Source organism: Pieris napi, chromosome 2 (assembly GCF_905475465.1).
Source record: "Pieris napi chromosome 2, ilPieNapi1.2, whole genome shotgun sequence".
Lineage (NCBI taxonomy): Eukaryota > Metazoa > Arthropoda > Insecta > Lepidoptera > Pieridae > Pieris > Pieris napi.
This window is the reverse complement of record NC_062235.1, coordinates 1,266,956-1,289,054: the sequence shown is the minus strand read 5'-3', so window position 1 is coordinate 1,289,054 and position 22,099 is coordinate 1,266,956. Positions and strand designations below refer to the sequence as shown.

General features: G+C 33.3%; 1 protein-coding gene across 8 annotated transcripts; it reads right to left on the bottom strand.

The window, feature by feature from the left end:
• Positions 1–519: 519 nt before the first annotated feature.
• Positions 520–21,859, bottom strand: LOC125058529 (CREB-regulated transcription coactivator 1-like). 8 transcript variants are annotated; one of them, XM_047662621.1, is made up of 15 exons: positions 21,625–21,859; positions 21,065–21,229; positions 20,189–20,367; positions 15,349–15,503; positions 13,582–13,681; positions 12,532–12,706; positions 12,169–12,318; positions 11,455–11,502; positions 9,353–9,454; positions 8,005–8,100; positions 5,992–6,000; positions 4,882–4,950; positions 3,530–3,625; positions 2,777–2,942; positions 520–1,140 (listed from the first exon to the last, which is right to left on the bottom strand). In XM_047662621.1, the coding sequence occupies exons 1-15, from the start codon at positions 21,736–21,738 to the stop codon at positions 974–976; spliced, it is 1,791 nt and encodes a 596-aa protein (XP_047518577.1). In that variant the 5' UTR covers positions 21,739–21,859; the 3' UTR covers positions 520–973. The 8 variants fall into 8 exon arrangements, with proteins under 8 accessions (XP_047518577.1, XP_047518585.1, XP_047518592.1 ...); XM_047662629.1 differs by lacking the exon at positions 5,992–6,000; XM_047662636.1 differs by lacking the exon at positions 11,455–11,502.
• Between the last annotated feature and the right edge of the window lie 240 nt (positions 21,860–22,099).

Here is a 22,099-nt window from a genome sequence, read left to right as displayed (position 1 = left end):
GGTGACAAACGAAAATCACATGCACAATGTCCCACATTCCTGAAATTCCGTCACTAGTCTATGTACTATATATTTGTAAATTGGCCAAATACCGATCCGTAAAATTGACCTCAAAGTTCCACACACAGATATGTTTGCGACAAAAGCTTATCTCAATATTTACATGAAAATATACAGGACGAAGCATCTCTTGCGAATTGGGAAAAATACTCGTTTGAGCAACGGCTTAACGATGAAAGATATAAAAAGTACAAATGACAGCTTAAATGCAATTTCGTAGAACATCTTCAATATTTACACGAAATGATATTCGAGTACACGTCTACCGAAGTACCTAACCCATTAAAATACTTGCACCCTAAAATGAAATGTACGCGCACGCGTACACGTACGTACGTATGCGTACATGTACGTACGTACGCGTATTGTTAATACGTTCGGAACAGATCCAAAATCAAATGTATTTAAACTACTTTAAACCCGTTTACTTCAGTTTGAAATAGAAAGCTAAATTTTTTATAAATGAAATTCAACCTGAAAGTAAAATAGTATCTATCATAGATAACAGAGGGGTCTGACTTAATAAAAATGATTTCCGTATGGTCATTTCCCTGTCCTGCTCTCAAATCGACTATCTGAGAACCTGTTCCGTCAGTACTAACGATAGGGAATGTGTGATGAGTACCGGCGTAATACCACAATCCGTCTACGCCCGGGTATTCGTAATTGCTACGAGCCGTTTCCGACAGTAGCAATTATGAATTAAACCAGAGCAGGCAATCCTAACACATTGAAACTATACAAATTGTCATGAAAAAAAACCAAAAAAAAAATCAGTAATTCCCATCGTAATTGCACTTGTTTGAAAATGTTAAATGCATCGAACGACGTAAATGCTAAGAATGAAGAATCGTCAGCCACAATTTTCCAAATTTAATAAAAACCATTTCGACGACACCAAAACAGCGATTACTTATAACATGCGGTCGATCCGGTCCATTCGGAACTCGTGTTCCACGGAAGAGTCAGGTAGTAAAGCACTAGGTTCCTCCAACAGGCTCAGGTCGTCCAGGTCCAGACCCGCCCGGAGCTGGGCTTCCTCGCCGCCGAATATGCTCGCGTCTAGTTCACCCGAGTAATCTGAAAGTTATTTATCTTATATATAAAATTCTCGTGTCACAATGTTAGTTACCATACTCCTCCGAAACGGCTCAACCGACTTTTGTCAAATTTTATATGCATATTCAGTAGGTCTGAGAATATATATTTTTTTCATATCTCTAAGTGATAAGGGGTGTCCACCCCAAAATATTGCTTTTATTTTTTTACTTTGAACACTCTCCTTGGTAAATGCGGTAGAAGATGCAGAGTGACCCCCATTGATATACAAAAAACCCAAGATGCACACTCAACGTCAAAAAAACGTCCTCAAAAAATGAGCGCAACATTCTAAATTGTGCGCTCATTTCAAATAGTCTCGCGTCTAATAAGTGGAGTCGATATTATTTATTTGTGTTTTTTTTTATATATAAATTTATGTACTTGTGAACTTTTTTGTGTGTAGTTTTTGACAAATATATTTACGCTATATAAAGTGTAGGTCAGGAGGTAGTCAATTTAACATTTTTTTTTAATTTAAAGAAAAAACTTTTTAACCGGATTAAGGTTATGTATTATTATAAATTTACAACTATTTAACATCCAACCTTTTGTCTTCAGTCACCGTGACCACGCACGCTGTAAAGCACCCGAAAAGTCGGATAAATTTAAAATTATGTTAAATAGTTGTAAATAAAAAAGTCATGTTCGACTCCACTCAATACCTTGTCCTACCGACCACGGTCGGTCGTAAAATTTTATTGCTTTAAGTACGTATACACTGCGTTGTAATAACAACTTTAAGCAATTCGCGTAAGGTTGATTTTGCAATAATATATGCTTGTAACATATACTGTTATAGAAAGGGACAGAAATAGTGTTTCGGGACACTTTCGAGCGTTACTTTTATTCGAGACTGTGCATCTTGGGTTTTTTGTATATCAATGTTTATTACATACATTATCCTTACAGTACTAAGCCAATACGATAATGTGAAAAAATATTAAATTAAAAATATATTAAATACATAAGATACACAATACACAATTATTGAGTAAAATAATTTGTAAAGATTCATAAATTTATCAAAAATTCCATAAGTAAGCATATTGTTTTTTTTTAAGTCAGTCACGCGTTACAAAACGGTCATAGATTAGTCGAATCAACGATGAGATAGCATTCCTGTAATGTGTTTTCGCCTGTCCAATCCAGGAAATAAATAATATAATATTAATATCTTGGTGTTTGATTTCGTCAGACACTGATTTTGATCGAAATGTATTTGTGTAATTTAAGGCTGATAATTAACACGTGTTAACGGCATGATACGTCACAGTTGGACGCCATCTTGCTAAGACAAGCGTTTTGGCGGATTCTTGAAATTATTAATGCTTATTGAATTTTCAAAGCCAATACTTAAGAGAATTAAAAATAACAATTTGTTCAGGTTCCATAGCCACTCAAAATTTTAAAAATCTGGTAAGTAACCCATTGTGAAGATTGTGTTTGCGAACATGTGTGGCAGTATATCGCCAAAATTCGACAAATCGATATTTTAATGGATTTTATTTGTCTGAATAAAATCTTATATATTTACAGTTCCTAAATTGGCGTTATTCATCTTCTAAATCATTATATTAACTCCACGAAAAATACGAAACGCGAATTATTAACTCACCCGTGAGTATGATGTCGGGGATGGAGGCGGGCGTGGCAGGTGTGGCGGGGGTGGCGGGCGAGGGTGAGGCGAGGGGGAAGCCCCCGGCCACGGGGTCCCTCGCCCGGCTCTCACCCGACGACGGGTACGTGTGCGTCTGCGTATGGATTCCCGGTGACGTCGACGACTGCGAATTATAATAATAATATTTATTTATTAGTAATCTAAACTATACTACTACGTATACATGGATACAGAAAGACATTACGGCGCGTTACATTTTAATAATCTCCAAAAATTGCGTGACGTAATACTTGAACGCTTGCTTGAAAGACTTTAAATCGAATTGGTTCGGAAATACTTCAGTGGGCAGTTCCACATAGTAGTGAGTGACAAAAACTCTCAGTTATGGACCAACGAACGTCGGGTGGAATTCCATATTGTGCCTCGATGTCCGATATTTGTAAATATGTGAGGAACATGTATACTAACTTTTTAGTATAGTAGTTATATTCTAAGAGTACATTGTCTTCACATATCATTATTTAACTAATGTAAACAAAATACATATTGCAAACCTATTTTAAAAGAGTAAGTGTGGAATTTCTGGCCCATTCTTCTCCACACGAAACTACCTTTTTGAAGGGGCAACTAGAATCTTCTTTGTATTTTGTTTGACGTTTAAAAGAGCCATTTTAGGTGGTCTAATTGAAATAAAAGATTTGACTTTGATAATAAAACTAATAAAAAGAGAATCTATCTTTCTCTACTCACCCTTGAATATGTGTGTTGCGTATTCGTTGTCTGAGGTGAGTGAGGTGAGCTGTGATTAATATACGTCGTGTTGTAACTCGACGTCGGTGGATCCAGCTGGAAAATAGAAATTATTCTAAAACACACACACAAAAATATAACACACATATAAAGGCCTGTAAAACAATAACAAAAAACCCTTCGGTACGTTCACTGACCGTACCATGAACTAATGTTTAATTATTAAATTATTATTTTATTTAAGACAAGGCTTTGGTACTTTGACTTGTGACTTAATAATTATTGCTTAGATCTCGTGAGGTAAGATTATATTACTTTACGAAACTTTCCTGAAGTTTTAAATTAATACCGACACAAAGTAACACAGTTACCACAGACCATAATTGGTTTTACTTTCAAAGTCAGTGAACATACCATTGACCCACGTGTGATGCCAGCAATGTTCAAACAAGGGTCAAAAGGTACCATAGACAAAGCTGTGATATTCATAATGCATGCTTGTGCAAATGACATGTGTCTATAAACACAATTTATAACTTAAACTATTAAACTTTTAAATCACTTAACAAAGGCAAATAATTCTAAATACAATTAACATTTAGTAGAAGCTTCAAATAGATCTGCTTATTGCTACACATGCTTGATTTAAAATATGTAAAAACCTATATGAAACTGGGCTATAGATAGTCTTTGTACAGAAACATTTTTTATCTATGGCCCCGCTTGTTGGAAGAATTCATTCCTTTTAACTACGTAAGAATTTGTGGTCTATAGAAGAAACAGTGAAACGTACGTGTCTTTATGTACGCTTAAAGGGATCGTGAACGAACGCTACAATTTTATATATTTTGGTCACTTTGAAATGTATATTTAAATTTATTATGGAAATTCTGTAAACCCTATGCCCCTTTATATAACAAGTTAGAGTCTGGCTAATGAAAGAAGATAATTGAATTATTTGAAAACTTTCGGATGGCAACACAGAATGTCATTGAATTTCTTAGGTTAGTATGATTTATTTTCTTGATACTTCATGCAATTACTCTATAACACTATTTTATAAGTACTCATTTCTCTATCTGAAATTGTGTTTTAGCGGCAAAAGCAGAAAATGAACGAGAAAGATGTTTTTGAATATTTTTGCGAGTACTGTGTATGTATTCTATTATCTGTGTCTTGTCAATTAGTAGATCTGACGCAAGATACAGAGTCACTTTCGCGAACTCGAACTGTCAATCCACAGATTAAATAAGCTTGAAAAGCGAAAGTTATTTCTCTTATTAAATTCGTTCAAGATCCGATATAAATATATAAAAAAAACTATAATGTAATATTGTGTGTGTGTGTCGTACGTTTTCCGCGACTTGAACGTGCGCGGTCCAGCCCGACTCCACGAGACTCTGCACCAACTGCGCCCAGTCCTTGGCCAACGTTACACCAATGTTACACATTTACTTTGCCACATATAACTACTACGTTACTATTTGTTTACATCGGATTAATACGGCATGAACTTTTATGATCACTTGAATGAATTTATTTGCGTTTTTTTCTGGCTAAGTTAGTCTTTATTGCTGCATTTGGTGAATATTTATAATTCACTTATTTGTCTAAAAAATGTATGGAAGAAAAACTTTAGTTTATTAGCCATTCGACTCGAGAAATTGCTTGCTCTACACAATTAAATTATATCAAATAATTTTAATTTTAATTTATATATTTATAATTCTAGAGATTATTCATAAAGATTCTAGGAATCTAGATACGAAAGATTATATTTATTTACCCTCAAAAGTATTTGTATAGCAATACCGTGGCAATGTACATTAAATATAATCATGTACTATATATGTTTTTCGCATGATTACACCATTCCTTTAACATTACTTTTATACCAGTCAAAAACAACCTGCAACCTTTCTGTCTAGACATTTTTATCATCCTAAATTTTCTAGAATAGGATTAGACTATACTTTAGACCAGTACTGAAAAATAATATTATTAAAAAATTAAGATTCTTTGTAGGTTCTAAAAAATACACGTGATTTTTTGGTGAGGGGTATTCTCAAACCTCACCACGTATCACTATGGAGGAGGGAGGGGTTAAAACATGTTAAAAAAAGATCACGTGATTAATGGACAGCCCCTAATGCCAAAACAGTAACGAATCTATCAAATTGTTAGACTTCAAAAAATCCATGTATATAACCCGCAAATTTCTACTACATAAACAGTGTACCAAACATAATAATAATTATTATCTTAGTCGCAAACAAATAATAACGTAGTTCAGCAGATTATCATCACAAGGCAAGTAAAACATATGTTTTATTTACCCAAAAATCGTTTTAATGTGCTTACATTGTGCGATTCTATTTAGTGTTTCGATCTCGGCTGTGAGAAAATCACTATTATTTATTTCTATCAATTATAAGCATCGTTTAATTAACTAAATTACTCACAACTCCTTGCTATTCCATTGAAGCATTGAAATTTTAGTAAAATATTATGATAATTTTGATGTACGATTTTATTATTTATATGACGAATTTTAAATGACTTTTAGAATGGAGTACATCATAATTATCATAGACTAAAGATAATGTATATACATTTTTGTTTAATTATTAATATATGTGTGATGAAATCATTTATTTTTGGATTTATGTCATTAAATTATTCAGTTGTATTGTGCCGAAGGTGAATTTTGCCTTCAAAAACGGAATTATTTATTTTTATATATTTTTTTTTATTTTTACTACGTAATTTTTGTCTGTCTCACTAAAAGCACAAAAACACGCATTTTTGAAGTGAAACTTTAGGCGCATGAGGGTAAAACTTTTACGGAACGTCACGAAGATGTGCAGCGTTTTTGTCGAAGAAAAGGGAGAGAGAGATTGAGACCGATGGAGAGAGAGTTAGAAGGGCTAATTCAATTACCTTATAGAAATTCTATTTTTAAAATTTATGAAATATTAGTATTTTATATTTTATGCAAAATAATTTATTTGAATCTCAAATGACGAATTGTATAGTGTAATGAAAATGCCACGTGTTTTTATTATCGAAGAAATAAATTTAAAAATTTAAATTTATAATTTGTATTAATTTAGACATTTTTAATATTTTAATGACAATTAAATTAATTAAATTCCTAACATATCTTCCTTTTTCCCTCTAAGTCTCGGAAATCTAAAGTTTTAGATTTGTATAAATATGAACAAGACTTAAAAATTTGTTTGCAAAAAAAGTTTCACTTCTGACTGACATGTGTACTTTGTACGCACGCACTTTTTTTTTATTAAATAATAAAAAATATAAATAATGTTTATTATATTATTATTATTATTAAATATGTGTTAACTTTCAGCTTTAATCAATGAAAATATACACACACTACTATATAAATTACAATACCCAAGCATTTTTGATACATTTATTATGCTATTTAAGATTTTTAGTACTTTTTTCAGTGCCCATTATTAAGCATTTTTTGATACTTTTTTAATGATACGTGATTATTAAAAACATCTTGAAATTAAAATGGACGCCCATGGACAATGCCAGCTGGCGAGTGCGTTGCCGGCCTTTTAAGAATTTGTACGCTCTTTTCTTGAAGGACCCTAAGTAAACCGTAAGTTTTTTATGTCTGGCTTCCGTACGTAAAAATTTATTGGCTTTTTACATATAGGAATGACCTTTGTGACCTTTCTGAATCCCACCCTTGAATCATAATTATTGTCGTGTTGTATATAGTGAAATAACAGACACACGTGCGCACACGCATCCGAGATAGAATGCTGCTATGGTAGGTCGTACATGGCCATTAGTTTTGTTAATTAAACTACAGTGTATACTCTTTATAACATTCGTACTCTATAACGTAAAATGGTTACATTTGTTTTGTTTAACAAAAACCCATACATTAATACTCTCTTTATAACGCAGTAAACATTCTCTATAACGAAGAAATATTTTCATATTTAGACATCAACATACTTAAGTGTTTTTATAATCAGCCTACAAAACTAATCTTTTGAGGTGTCGAAATTTAGATAGTAATAATATTTGAAACTAATTGGCCAAATTTGTTTTTTTTTCTCTTTCCTCCCTATAACGAAACGTCTCTATAGCGAAAAAAAATGCTCGGTCCATTGAAATTCGTTATAAAGAGTTTACACTGTAATTGTATGATGGCAACGAAGGTAAATAAATTCCCAATTCCCGTTAACTTATTAGTTGGTAAAGTAGTTTAATTTAACTAGATTTTAATTACAAAATACACCAGTTTCCTTTAATTTAGTTCCAAATATGGCCACAGAGCGCTGCTCAAGTTAAATTACTATTTTATTACGTTAACTATACGAATTAACGTATTTGTTAAAAGAGTAATTAGAGTATTATTATTGCATTTATAGAGATATAAAAATATATTTATACTTTCTTTTGAAAGTCGGTTAAACAAAATATCTCACCATCGTGATTTGCTCGAAGGGTTGTAATAGCACTTGGTGGAGGTTGCTGTAGTCTGTCTGCGGTGACTCTACCGGACTACCGGGACTGTGGACCATCTGAAAAAAAACACAAAAAATTATTACTAATTTTAGTTTTATGTAAAGAAACTAAATTTTTTAGGTCACAGACATATTGATATACAAAAAACCCAAGATGCACAGTCTCGAATAAAAGTAACGCTCAAAAGTGTCCCGAGACACTATTTCTGTCTCTTTCTTAACAGTATGTCTATAACAGTATATGTTACAAGCATATATTATTGCAAAATCAACCTTACGCGAATTGCTTAAAGTTGTTATTACAACGCAGTGTATACGTACTTAAAGCAATAAAATTTTACGACCGACCGTGGTCGGTAGGACAAGGTATTGAGTGGAGTCGAACATGACTTTTTTATTTACAACTATTTAACATAATTTTAAATGTATCCGACTTTTCGGGTGCCTTACAGCGTGCGTGGTCACGGTGACTGAAGACAAAAGGTGTTGTATGTTAAATAGTTGTAAATTTATAATAATACATAACTTTAATCCGATTAAAAAGTTTTTTCTTTAAATTAAAAAAAAAATGTTTCTTCACTTTATATAGCGTAAATATATTTGTCAAAAACTACACACAAAAAAGTTAAAAAGTACATAAATTTATTTATAAAAAAACACAATAATAACATCGACTCCACTTATTAGACGCAAGACTATTTGAAATGAGCGCAGAATTTAGAATGTTGCGCTCATTTGTTCAGGACGTTTTTTTGACGTTGAGTGTGCATCTTGGGTTTTTTGTATATCAATGGTCACAGAGTGGTTGGAGCAGTGTCCGCGGTGGTCAGCTACGTCATAATCTTTGTGATAGGTGATAAACCTTGCTCTGCCTTGTGTTATAAAAAAAAAACGTGTCTGAAAAAAAAAACGGGGTCTGTCGCGGTAAAGATATGGCATAACATTTTTTATCAACTTATGCAATTATAATTTTTTTCTTTGATATTAATTCAATCTACCACTCTGCACTCAGACTAACACGCAATGAACCAAAAAATTATGTTAATTAGCCCCTTAAATCTATAGAGGTAGGTTGCCAGCGTTTAAAAAGCCCGTAAAACCTTGTTTGACGTGCACGTACACGGACGTGTACGTAACCATGGCAACACACAACGTCTAATGCGACCGAATTACTACACTACTACAGTACTATATGTAAGATAAATGTCAAATCCTATATATATATGCGAAATAGTTTTGCTAAGAATTGTTTAGAAGGCAACTATGAAAGAATATGCTACAAATGTATGACATAAAGTGTTAAACTAACCGTTGGTGAAGGGATATTCGATGTCGAAGAATATTGTGAAGGCGGACTGCAGTGTGGCTGATAGCTCGATGCGAGCCAGCTGTGATCCAAAGGAGACATGTTCTGAAATATATTCATTTATATATTAACAATCAATTTTATATTTATAAATTTGCGTTCCCCGTGACACCCGTATATTAAGTTTCTGAAGATTTTTAAAGTTATAAAAAAAAAATTGTCTGTAAAGTCAGTTTACGGACGATAGTTTAACGTGACAACGTCATAACAAAACATCGATGAAATTATTGCATACTCATGAATTATTATGTATGTTTGAGTGAATCCTCGGACGCATAGACCAATAGAGTAGAAGAGAGATAGATGCGGCGTAAGCGTACGAAAAGCGTAACGGGACAATGAGTCATGCTTTTTCGTGCATGCAGCCGTCGTTCATCGATTTATTAGACGTTGTCACGTCAAAAAATATTAATAAATTAATAAAATGCGGTTTAAGCCTTAAGATTTAAGTTTACTCCAATCCCAAATGAACCATCAATACTGTTGATGGTTCGCAATAGACTTGTCACTGTTTCAATCGTAACTGGATTTTAAAGTACGATTTAATTGAGCTACCAGACGTTCGCTAGTAATACAGTACCTGATTCCTGCCCCCTTTTTCCATATTTACAATAGTATACGTAAAACTTAGGGTGAGATTCAGAAACAAGACACAAACTATGACTCCTATACAGGGCCGGATCTGGGCCTCCGGGCCTCCAAAAAAAAGGGGCGCCCACGATAGTCTTCGGAAAATAAATGTTTTAAATTTCGACTAGTTAACACTATTTTTTCGCTGTCTTACCTTTACCTGTACCTTTGTTCAAACATGATTATATTGTTCTTAAATATTAACAGAAATCATTTGTTAAATACTACAAGAATCTACTGGGTTTCACAATACATTTTTTATTGAAAAAACTCCACTGAAAAAAATTGTTTATTTAATTTGGAAAATAATCTGAAAGAAGCTCCCACTCTTTTGTTGCCCCGAGGCCTCCAGCCCTCTTAATCCAGCCCTGCTACTACTATATGTCAACATCCAATACATTATTGACGTACGAGAGTCAGACTTAGCACTAAGTCTCGTTTCTGATTCATACCCTTGATCTTACGGTTACTATAGTAACTGAAAACAATCGGATCAAAACTATTAAATTTATACTAGTAATTTTTTAAATATATTTTTATAAAACCCTAATCATTGTTAATTAAAAAATTAATTATTTTAGTGAAAATTTAAAATCGTGCATTAACTAGATATTATTAAATTGGGAATATTTCAGCAAAAGCCAGTTTAAAATACAATAAAAACTATATGAATCAGCCCCTTTAATCCGGTGGCTTTTTAAGCGTTAAATTGGCAAAGCGTTTAAAAGGACCAAATAAAACCAAGTTTAACGATCACGTGCACGGACGTGTACGTACGTGCCATCATGCAATAATACAAAATATGTCTAAATATGAAATTTTGCCGAGATGTTAGAGAGAAATAATCGCCGTCTAAAAAAACTCTAGTCTTATTTAAAATTTAAAAAGGAATCTGAATAAAAAATTTGAGTATATATATATACAGAGGCGACACACAGCTCAATATAGTCTTGGCTGAATTTAAACTGTTATGTATAATTTTAACACGCTGTATACAAATAATATGGGCGATTATTCCTTTCCAACACTCGCCTTATTGACCGACGAACTTATGAAATAGTGTACATTCCAGAAACTAAGTTACCTAAAGTTTAAAGAACTTTATTTCTCATTAAAAAAAATGTATTTTATTCATATGAGAAACTTAATATATACGAACGAGATACACGTCGCCATCAGCCGTCCCAATTTTAGTCTACTAGGCTCATTCTGATAAGCATCTTTAATGCCCTAGCATTATATTTGCTAAATTTTCTGTATATAGATTGTGTATGTTAGTAAAAACACCTCGAAACATATAAGTTAATATTGGAACAAGCCGAGAATCTCAAAGATTTTCAAAGTAATTAGTTAATACATGCAGATATGTTAATTAAGCAAAAGCATTATTCAAAACGTTTCAAAAGAAAACGAACCTTACTATGATGGAGATAATTATTTGTGTTTGGTACAGATAAGTGATTCTGAAATAAACAAAACAATATGACACGAAAGCAAAACGATACAACAAAATCCCTTTCATAAAAAATAAATCAAAGACCTCTTCCATCTCTTTTACACCACAGCGTATACGATTCACCAGAAAGAGACGAAAGATCTACTTCAATGCAATTAGTGATTTAGTTTTTTATGAAGGTTAAACTACAAAAAGCGATCTACAACATTTCTAGAATAGACCAGTAACTGTATTTTTTGCACCATTTTTAGTACTTAACCTATTACAGATTAAATTCGATATTTTGCTGAACCGATTTTGATGTTTTTAACATAGGTCTCACCCAATGACGCAATGAATTCTTTGAAAAAAAAAGTCTTATAATCCCTAAAGGATCGTTTTTGCATCTACTGTCTACACACAAGACACGGGACATTACATTGTGCCGATGCGCCTACACATATGTCCATAGCCAAACAAGCCCTGATACCTAGTGTATCCCTATGGTAACTACAGGTTCTATAAACCATAGACTAAATAACACAGAACTATTAAAGGCGTTACTTATATTTTAATATTAATATATAGCAATCGCTGAGCTAATTTTCATTAAAGAAATTGCATAGTCTTTAATATCTAAAATAAATTGTTTCGATGCGTACGTATACGTGTGCGTATTTAAGCGTATACGTACTTGCGTGTCGTATAACGAGTGGTCCGGTGGGTGCATATTAGAGAGGGGCACTGTGGCCCCCACGGGGGAGCCCGAGGCGGGCGAGAGGCCCCCCGTGGCGGGAGAGATGCTACCCCCGCCAGGGGACACCGCTCCAGGGGAACTGGGGCTCTGGAATCGTAGAAATCAGAATAATGGACACACAAACGTGCTCCCACTTTGCAGCAATTCAAATTTCAGTGAATTGTTTCTGATTATGATGAGTGACAATACACATACAGACACAAATAACACTTGAACATTACATTATTTAAACAAAGAAAAATTAATCACAATTACAGATAATTATGTATTTTTTATACAGAAATTTAATGAAATACTAACCGCACTGTGGTGGTAGTCGGGCGAGGTGCGCAGCGGCAGGTAGTGCGGCGGAGGGAAGTGCACGGAGGTGAGGTCGGGCAGCGAGCCCCCCGGCACCTGCAGCTCGCCGCACCCTAAGCCCCCGCCCCCAACGCCTCCACCTCCGCCCCCACCGTCCCCGCCGCTCTCGTACACGCTGATTCATAATCAACGTATGAGTGTACGTTTCCATTACGTGCGTGCGTACAAAGTACACATGTCAGATAAAGTACACATGTTAGAGGGAAAAGGATGATATGTTAGGAATTTAATTATCATTGAAATATTAAAGGTGTCGAAAATTAATACAAATTATAAATTATTTTTTAAATCTATTTCTTCGATAATAAAAACACGTGGCATTTTAATTACACTATACAATTCGTCATCTGAGATTTCAATAATTTTTTTTGCATAAAATATAAAATACTAATATTTCATAAATTCTCTTTACGAAATTTTAATTTTAAAAATAGAATTTCTATAAGGTAATTCGCCCTTCTCACTCTATCTCAATCGGTCTCTCCCTTTTTCTTCGACAAAAACGCTGCACATCTTCGTGACGTTCCGTAAAAATTTTACCCTCATGCGCCTAAAGAAGTTTCACTTCAAAAATATTTGGTGCATTTAAGGGAAGGATATAATATAAACACCTCACCAATAGCAGAGTATAAATAAAATATGAATGCGTTCTAGTATTACGTGACGCAATTTTTTTGAGGTTTTTGCCCTCCTCCTTCTTGTAAGGAATTTCTGTAGTGTCCACTCTCCCCCGAGTCAAACGTTACGTGACCGTCAAGTCACCATTTTTAAAGTCAATTATGTAGTGTAGAGTCCTCAACGCGTAGTTCAAACCCCTGTAGTGTATCGCATCATAACATTCACTAAAACCATTATTAAAATAACATCCATCATATTGACAAGAAATTGCTATAAAGTACTCATCTCTCTTTTCACTACAGCGTAAACACAAGACAATAGAAAGAGACAAAAGACATTTGCTTTAACTAACTAACTAGGAAATATTCTCACTTGTTATTATTTGGTATCCGTGGGATTTCACACGACGATCTCGGACGATTCGAGGGACTCATTCCAAACGTTGCTAGAACATCTAAATGGATATTTGCAGCTGGAAAAGAAAAATACATATTTAAATCGCTAGAATTTCACAAGACTACATTATTTAAGTGCTGACCTTGATGAATTTTGATAGTAATGTATTGTAACGTCCTATGAGAGAAGCAGAGAGCCATAGACAGAGTCAGGTGGAAAAAGCTGGAGTAGGCCTTTACCCGTGAAGGGGTTCCGATCGACGGTACTGAAGGTAGCTAGGATATATAGGATAACATGCAAAAAAAAAAAGTAAAATAATCTAAGATGTGTATTATAATTTGTTATTGTCATGATTGGAAATAAAACGGGCTTTATTATTATAATGAGAGGCAGGAAGCAGGAATAACCAAATTTCAGATGTTAATTCACAAAAATGCTAGACGATTATACTATTCTAGCGAATATAAACATCTGAATTGTATGAATTTTGATACTAATGTACTGTCACGTGATGAGACAAGCAGGAAAACAGAAAATTCATATTTAATTCACAGAAATCTTGTACTCTAACAGAGAAGGCTTAGAGATATCTATAAAAATATAGAAAAAAGAAATTATCGTTTTGCATTGAAGAATTGAATGTTGTATGTAAACACAACAACTGATTATGATAGTACTACAAACCAATTATGAAATATTACAATGAAATGGTCAATAATTATTTCGTAGAACATTTGCAACTTTTTCTAAGATAAAAGATAACATGTTATCGTGTGTTATTTGAAAACATACTCTTAGCCGAAGAGATAAGGTATTATTTAAATCGACGTAAATTATCCAAAGAATTTTCCTGTATATAAATGTTATTTGTATCATAAATTTAGTTGTCATTAGTTAGTATTAATATATATAATTAAAAACAACAGGTTTCTTTTGTTTTTCTAACGCACGCAACCCACTTGCGAGTCCTCTAGGAATGTGAGTGTTTACACTCATGTCTCACTCACATAATTAAAAGAAAGACGATGGTGTGATTGATTTCAATCTACCTCACTTGTTTTGTTATTACGATTTAATATCAACAATCGCCAGTAGTTTGGTTTTTCAAGTATGTAATATAATTAATTAACTATTTAAGTACCTTTACTGTTTTGCTTTGTTAAGTAGATTAAGTATTAACATATAGGAAAGAGCGTTCATCCCTAACACAGGTTCTTGAACCTAAAAGGGATGTACTAAAATATAGATTTAAGACTATTTACTTAATAAAGAAAATTTTTGTTTGTTTTGTTTTTTTTTGAGTGTCCATGGGCATTATCACGTAACATCGAAGAAGGATACTGGTCGTATTTGCCGTAATGGCTTAAGCGTGGGTCTCCCATTCCTGAACACGAAGGTAAGATCCCCGGCTGTGCACCAATGGACTTTCATTCTATGTTCATTTAACTCGAACGGTAAAGGAAAACATCGCGAGGAAACTGGCTTGCCTTAGACACGAAAAGTCGGCTTATCACCTACTGGCCTATTAGATTGACAAATGATCATAAAACATATACATAAATCTGAGGCGCAGACCTAAAAAGGTTATAGCGCCACAAATTTTATAAACCGCGAATACAATTATTACATACAAATTAAATAACATACAGTTAGAAAGACTTGGGTAAAATTGAGAGTCGAGATCTCGTCGCTAAGACTCCCAAACGTCAAAATCGTACTGTATTTCACGCATCTGAAACTTACCTCGTCTATGATTCTGGTGAGGCATATGCGGGTGCGCATGGGAATGCAAGGGGTGGTGGGGTGAGAGTGGCGGCGCGGTGGATTGCTGCTCACCACACGACTGGTGCAGTGCCGAGTCACTGTTCGTCCTGCGCCAGTTGCTGTCTGGTGGTGGACTGCAAATGTATAATAGTACTTTTGAGCAGGGTTTCGTTGATCAGGTTCACACGATAACCTATGATCATGCCTGCTGTAGCACTTAAAATGTAAATAATGTACAAAATCGTATTAATTGCCGTCAAAGAACTATATTACTATATACTTATTGTTATTTTTTATCTTTTAGTTTAGTTATTATTATTATGTTTTTGTTTAATTTTTTTATATTTTGTGGTTGTTTGTTTAGTTTTTTTTCTTTGATATATTGCCTATGTTCTAATGTAATTGATGTGTATGTGTGTTAAATTTGTGATGTCATATTGTGTAAATTTTTTTAGGCATACACATTGTTTAAGAATGTATAAATAAATAAATAACCAATAAATAATATATACCTAATATCCTCTGAAACAGCTCGACCGATTCTTATGAATTTTTTTATGCATATTCTATTCAGTAAGTCTGAGAATCGGCTACTATCTAAATTTAAACCCTTAAGTGATAAGGGTGGTCCACCCCTAAGCTTTTATTTTGTTTTAAAAAAATATATTTATTTTTATTAAAAAATATATACATATATATATATTTTTATTTATTATGATACACCATAAAAAAATACATACAACCCTTAATTTTCACCCCTCTACGATTAACCCCTATATTTTATTTGTTAATTAAAAACTTATGACATAAACTCTGAGGTTTATTATAGAGAAATATTCAGAGAAAAACCTAAAAAGTTTTCATTCCAGAAAACCGAACAGTCTCTGGGGTAGCACTGCAAACTGGTCCATGTAAAATCACATTAAGGAGAAACGAAGTTCGCGGGGGCAGCTAGTAGTAGATAAGATTTTACTAACGCTGTCTTGGATCGTGTTTTTATTCATTACTACCGGTTCTGCAAATTTATAATAATTACGAAATTCAATATAAAAAAAGTCCCATTTTCCCTAAATATGTTGACTTCGCCAAAAGTAACTTATATTCAATTTAGTACCAATAAAAAAATCCTTTTCTAAAACACGAGGATTTTCTATAAATATTTCAGCTAAAAATAGTTAGGTAATATAATTAATATAACAATAAATCATTACGGACATTTGCGCAGTACATAATATTTTGTATAAGGTTGAGGTTAAATCATTGGTTTTTCCTTGATTATGTAACAGTCAAAACTTTCACATCATGACGAATATAAAATATGTGTAAATATTAGATAAAAGCAGATTACATGATGTCTTACGAGTCTCACCATTAAAAGATTCAAAAGAAAATTTCATCAGAAATTCCTACGAAATTCTACGCAGAATTAGTTTAGTGGTTGTTTATACATTGTTGCTTCTAATAAAGCTATTAAATTGAACACAGATTTTTTCCAATCATTCAACGAGATTTACGATACAGATATAGTGCTTTTCGATAAGCCAATTTTTAGTTTCTAATTTTGTCACGAGAGGGCCTTTTATTACTTGTTTAGTCCCAGAATAAATTGTATTCAATTTCATCACATATTTTTATTACAACATCCACGTACATTCTAACTGGCTTTTCATTTTATAAGCCTCGTGATAGCTTACGTATTAAACTAAAGGAATCCAGTGCTAGAAGTCTAGACAAGTTTTTCTCGCACCTGCAAGTAACGCGCAATTAATAAATACATAAAATTTATTTATTCTATTTTTGTACATATTTCATAGTACATTTATTCTATATTATCTAAAGATACATAGGTTTCAATAGCTTCAAAGCATGACAAACTTAAATTGTAAAACCATTCGTTATGTAATATTAATTATACCATAAATACGTAGAAAAATTAAATTATTCATGAAATCATATATACGAATAAAAACATACCAAGGAAGGAAAATTAGGTTCTTTTTAATTCAGAATTGATAATTATGTGAACAATACAATCAAGTTATGACGTAAATGATGGCATGCTATGCGGTTTCCTTCTCTATTTATATAGCCAAGGAGTACAAAGTCCGTTGACCCAAAACTTTGACTAGAAGATTAAACCAATTCCAAGTACTGCTTGACCAATGCCGATGCAAATTGTTTCCTGTACATATCTGTCGCAGTGCAAACAATATATTTATTAATTATGAATGAGATTTCCTCAAATGAATGACAATGGATATTCTATCAAGCCACGAGCGCCGCTTATAAGCAACCCGCTCGTTTACAAGTGCGTTCAGCGCGAAGAATATAATATGGACAACATTTGATCTTTATGAAGAAGTCGCGAAGATGAGAGACAAATGGAAGAATTTGGAGGAGGTCTACACTCCATCGGTGGTCGTGTAAATTAAATATAATAAAATAAAGCTCGCCCGTATCACGGGTGGAATTTCGTATTCTGCCTCAATGTCCGATAATGAAACTCAGCTGCAGGTATTAATCCGAACAACTACTTAGAACACTCTCCATGGTAGATGCATAGTGACCCCACATCTATACGCAACGCCAAAGGATCAAGCCGCTGGGAGAGGGATTGGTCGTCGACGATTCGAACCGCTTTTCGTTGAATACGGTCAAGTGGAAGGAGCTGGTACTGGGGAGCTCAGAGGTGAGAACAGTACTTCATGTGGGGCCGAATTTGCGCTTTATATCAGCAATCATCATACATTTAGCAACATTATCGTAATAAATTCTACGATTTCTATACTATTTATAAATCAGGCGTAAGAAATGTCAAAGTGCCTTACGACAGGTTATGCGTATAAATTTTGCATATCCATCGAGTTGTACCGGTTTAGACGAAATATTTACAAGACTGTTAAATCATGAATTAATTTTAATCTCAAATTTTTCTTATATAAGTAATTCGATTGTCGTAGCAAAATGTGTTTTTCGTTTAAATATAAGCAAAAACTAATCTTGTACGTAAGCCGAAGTGAATATTGTATTGTCCCGGTAGAAATAGAATGCGAGACGCCGGAGCCTCTGTGACGCGGCTTTGTAGGAACTACTCGAGGTGGTTTTAGTGGGTATCACCCAGTCTCTGAATAGCAGAGATTCCGGTGTGGGTCTAGTTCCATATAGCCCACGTTTGATGGCAAATCCATTTCCACGTCGGATAAAAAAAAAAAACGAAGTGAAAACTAAACTCGGAGCTTTTACGCTTGGGTGTACCAGTTGTAGTAGTGTGGTGTGGAATCAGTTTCCGCTCTTAGACACCCATTTTTTCCGTTGTGCGTAAAAGCCTATCTAACTTTTTGATACTTCGCACCAGCTCGCTACCAGTATTAATTGTATTGTAATGTCTGTTTGTATTTTATTAAAGCTTTATTTGTATTAGTATAGTTAAGATTCCGTATTTCAATGTTATCAACAACTTTAAATGACGTTTTTATGTAGAATTTATTATGGGCAGTTTTTAATTATATTTAAACAAATCCAAGGATAGTACAGCTAGTACATAGCTGTTTTGCCAGGCAATTAAATGTAGATGCCACCTTTTTTTATTTTTATAGAACAGGGGGCAAACGGGCAGGAGGCTCATCTGATGTTAAGTGATACCGCCCATGGACACTCTCAATGCCAGACGGCTCACGAGTATTCTGAAGGACCCTAAATCGAATTGGTTCGGAAATACTTCAGTGGACAGCTGGTTCCACAAAGTGGTGGTGGCGGCAAAAACTGCCTTAAATGACGCTCAGTTGTGGAACTGTGACTTAAATATTATTTCGGCTTGGAAAACTTGTCCATAAACATTTCAGTGAGTCAGCCATTGCTATATTGTCATAATGCACATTTAAATGTAATTTTTCATAAATTAATTTATCTAAAAAATAAAATTTTAAGATAATTTTAAATACTTGAAATCTTTACTATAAATATGATACAAATTCTTCATTCTATAAATAAACTTTGTAGTTGGAAGCTTAATTACAGGCCATCCTTGGCATTCAGCTACCTTTTACTTTCAATGTGGCAAAAATAATATCATTAAATAGGAAATACAGTCGAGGTAAAACCAATTTAGTTCATATTGAACATGATCTTACAAATAAATCAGGGAAAATGGTACAATTAATAATGCATGATATATATATATATGTTTGTCGGGTAGTTTAACATAAAATTATTTTTTTTGTATCATAAATATGATGAAACCTTATTGTAACTAAAATGTCTCAGAAAGTAACTGATTGGGTCCCGTAATATCAATAGATACCCTAAAAATCATTGATTCTTATTAAATTAAATTATTGCCTGTTCAAATAGCTACAATTGAACATCTTAGAAGTTACCACCAAATAGTATTGAGCATTCCTTAGGAATTTTTACTCAGCTATAAATATTTCAGAATAAGATATCAGCAGAAGCTTTGGGCTACAGCTAATTATCATTTAAAAGTATTTTTAACAATTATTCTGTGTTTTGTTTGGATAAACTTTCAACTTGATGTTTTAAGGCCAAAATTCATGTTGGTTTAGTTAGGAAAAGTAATTTTCTTTAAGCAAATTTCTAACACTCGGTTCCTTCCTAACTTCTGAGAGGAAGGAGTGGCAGTCAAACAATTAACTTAATGGTCAGTTTGTTTAAATTAGTAAATATCAATTTAGTTTTAAGCAATATTGTAACTTCAGTCACCTTAATAGTAGATATTATTTGAAAACTTTTCAGAAATGATTTTCTTTTATATTGTTATAAGTATTTGCCATAATATGTCTGATAGAGATAATAATCTTACCTCAGATATACATTGCTACCATATGGACTAGTGTCATGCTTGCGGTCTGCCGGCCGTCTCATTGGTCCAACAGATGATGAGGCTCGTCCTCTTTGACCCGGGGATCGGGGCGAGGGAGACATACCCCCACTCCTGCCCCCGGACATTGTGTATTGTGATACTAATGGTGTTTCCTCTGGCTGTTGGCAAGAAAATTTACTAATTAATTATCTTTAGTTATTAGAAAACAGTTATTAATATTTAAATGATTAATTAAATGAATTAAAGAAGATTATTCTTCATTGGCTGAAAAAATTTTCATTTTTATTTATATGTAATATTAAATAGATTTGTTAAATATAAATATTTGACACTAAAAAATAAAATTACTCCATTCTCTACCCATGCACTATCATACAAAACAACCATTCCCATTCAAGTCTTTTCAAATTTGATCCGTAAATGAAATGATATAGTTTTTTAATAATACAACAACAGAGTACTTAATTTATAAAGACCTTATGCCTTTAGAAATAAGGACCAGCAAATAATTTCAGTTTGTTTATCTTAACACATGGTAACCCATATTGACTCGAACACATGTTATAAAACAAATAGAATAAATTTCATGTTCAGCCAATAACCCATTCAAGGACTGTCTTTAAAATGATAATAAATAAATCTTTACTGATGTAAAACAATAACGCTATTAGCAACCTACTGAATTATCTACACACTAAACATGTCTCATAGCCATTCAAAATAAGTGGATTTGCATAATCTACTAAATAAGTTTTTAAAATTACAAAAAAGAGAAAAAATAAACATTGTTCAAACATGGGATAAAAAAACGGACAATCTAACAAGACTACATGTCTCAGCTTCTAAAAGAGAAACCTTAACAATCTCTGGTTCAGAGGTGGGCAGTTGTGGAGCGGCAACATTAGGTAGTGAACCGCTTCTGAACGAACCCACATTTTGTTGGTTTTGAACAGTCTCCGAATCTTTATCACTCAGTTCTATTGTAGCATTTATTCTTGCTCTTCTATTATTTGTATTCACCTGTAATCATTTAGCTTCAAGATACCATTGTCTTTTGAAATGGCTAGGATTGATATTTAAGAATGGTACCTATTCTGTTTATACATCACACCATAATAAAAAAACTATGTGAGAAACATGTAATGTTCAATAATAATAATTTGATGATATGAATGAAACAAGTATCAGATAACATTTATTTCTAATGTTAGAGTAGAGAGTAAGGTAAAGCACATCTTATTAGTGTGTGTACATACAACAAGAATATCCAATTCTCTAGCTTCTGATGTATTATCATTTCGAGACGATGTTAAGTCGCAAAAAGCATTATAGTGTAGCAATTATTGTTTACGTCGGCTAGCGCTTTTGACGGCCAGGAAGCGATTGCCTGAGTAAATAGGCGATTCGCGACATACCTTATTGGTTGCGTCGGAAACTTCACGCATAATTTTTTCAAAGGCAGCCGTCTCCTCAGCTTGCTTTTGATTATGGAGGGCAATTTTTTCACTAAATTTCCTAGGATTCGCCATGATTATCAACAAACATTTATTATTCTCTTTTTACATCACAAATTTCTGCGTTCCTGCTTCCTAAAACCAAAACGCGCTTACTTGTCAAACTATATGTGTCAGACGACAGACAGAAATTTAAGGAGTAAACTGTTAAGTAATTACTGTGGTTTCTCACAGTTAAAACATAAATATATACTTTGACAGCTAACTAACTAAAGAACTTGAGACTGAGTACATTAGTATTTAATTGTTATTTTTTCTTTGTTTGTGTATTTGTTACATAATTTAAGTTGAATTACGTTTTTTTTATCTTCATTCTTTGTTTGCTTGGAAGAGATTGCGAATTTCTTCTTTTAGCACACTAGCAATAATCGTAACG